This window comes from Trichechus manatus, unplaced genomic scaffold (assembly GCF_000243295.1).
Source record: "Trichechus manatus latirostris isolate Lorelei unplaced genomic scaffold, TriManLat1.0 scaffold00272, whole genome shotgun sequence".
In the NCBI taxonomy this organism is placed as follows: domain Eukaryota; kingdom Metazoa; phylum Chordata; class Mammalia; order Sirenia; family Trichechidae; genus Trichechus; species Trichechus manatus.
In genome coordinates this window covers 870,929-872,723 of record NW_004444208.1, presented here as the reverse complement: position 1 = coordinate 872,723, position 1,795 = coordinate 870,929, and the positions used below count along the sequence as shown (strand labels likewise).

The following is a 1,795-nucleotide window of genomic DNA, read 5'->3' as shown; positions in this document are numbered from 1 at the left end:
AAAAAAAAAAGGAGAGAGAAAAATAGAGAATGAAGATGAGACAGGTAGAGGGAAACCATGTGCTGAGCAGCCGGGCCACGGCCTTGGTTAGAGAGAAATTCCAGCCACTGGTAAGTCAGCACAGTTGTGGTTTTGAATGTGTACAGTGCTGGGCCAGTGGAGGAGCATGTTTTGATTACAGAAGTCCTCCTCTATCCAGAGCCCGGAGCACCTGAGGCAAGGGCGGAGCCTCTTCTAAGGCAGGGAGCCACCAGTTAGGAAGTCTTTGTTGTTCTTGTTGTTGTTGGGTGCCTTTGAGCCAATTCTGACTCATAGCGACCCCATGTGACAGAGTAGAACTGCTCCATAGGGTTTTCTTGGTTGTAATCTTTACAGAAGCTAGGTCTTTCTCTCGCAGAGCCACTGGGTGGGTTTGAACCACCAACCTTTCTGTTAGCAGCTAAGTGCTTAACTATTGTGCCACCAGGGCTCCTTGGGAATTGTTTAGCTTATTTCATTTCCCTGAGGATTTTTGCTGACCGCTTATCAACAGCTGATGATCCCAGCATAGCTGCCACCACCATCAAACCAACCTGTAGCCTTTCTCTGCAGTCTCCTCTGATCACATGGCCTGGCCTAGCCTGGAAGTCAATACCGTGTAACCATGGCAGCCCTCCAGCTGCTCAAACCCAACTGGAGAAATTGCTGGAGATGTTTGCTTATAAGGGCATCAGGGCTGGGTCTGGAGTGAGGAGGGTGGCTGGGACCCTGTGGCAGAGGGCTGGGAGTCAGTGAGCTGTCCCTAAGTGCTGCTGCATGTCCCCTCTCTTCCACAGCTCTTGCAGTCTCAGGATGTGAAGGAAGATGCCGTCCTTTGCTGCTCTATGGAGGTAAGTGGTAAGACTTAGAGATCTCCAAGCTCACAACCAGGACATCCCTTACCCCTTAAAATTGTGGGGGCACAAGTGTTGTTGATCCATCCACAAGTCCAGGGAAAGGACTTGTTGAACTGGGCTGATGGGGGATGGCTTCATGATGGACATGAACTTTCTGCATCCAGAATTGTCTACCCTAAACCAAAGGACGTGCTGATAGTGAGACCAGCCCCCCACTGAGCGGAGTGAGAGAGAACTGCTGGCTCTAGAGGGGAGGATGGAGTGCTGGCATTGCCCACTTTCCCTCATCCCAAAGACCACCTTCTCCTTGGATCAACCACTCCACACAATGACTTGGGAGACTCCGCATGGTCCCCCGGTGATGAGGGTCTGGGGAAGGTGACCGATGCTTGAGCCCTCCCTGTTGGCACCATCTACTTCAAAGCAGCCCCCTTGGGAGGAGCTGCTCCTGTCCCGTAGGTGCTGTCACTGCTCATTGAGAGCCTTCCTTGGGATCTTCCTTCAGAGACTTTGCTTTTGGCCCAGCCATTGGGGCAAATCTTTGCCCTCTGAAAACAGCCCCGAGTCATTCAGAGTGAAGCACAGTGAGGAGAGGGGCTTCCGGCCTGAGAGTGCCAGGACATGACAAGGCTCCTGAGCAGACCTCTCACTAGAGGTCCCTCGCCCTGTCTGCGAAGGCCATCCCCACAGAGCAGGAGGCCAGGAATGCTGGGAGCCCGGGCAGCAGCCTGGGTCTATGGGATCTTCCCTCAGGTCATTTGTTGCACTCCAGCTGGGTACCTTACCTGGGGCTGGGCTGGGGCTGGGGGATATAGGGGAGGAGAAAGTGTGGTCCATGCCCTCAGAGAGCTTCCAGTCTGGTTAAGAATAGATCTTTCTCCCCCACTCTCTCTGTCTGTCACTCTTTCTCTCTTTCGTGC

The 1,795-nt window shown here is 53.2% G+C and overlaps 1 protein-coding gene across 2 annotated transcripts in view; it reads left to right on the top strand.

Moving 5' to 3' along the window:
• CTIF (cap binding complex dependent translation initiation factor) overlaps nucleotides 1–1,795 on the top strand; it is a 312,637-nt gene that overhangs the window by 308,833 nt on the left and 2,009 nt on the right. For both annotated transcript variants that reach the window (XM_004389973.1, XM_004389972.1), the window contains one exon: nucleotides 816–869. In XM_004389973.1, the coding sequence (XP_004390030.1) occupies nucleotides 816–869 (54 nt within the window). The remainder of the gene's footprint in view (nucleotides 1–815; nucleotides 870–1,795) is intronic.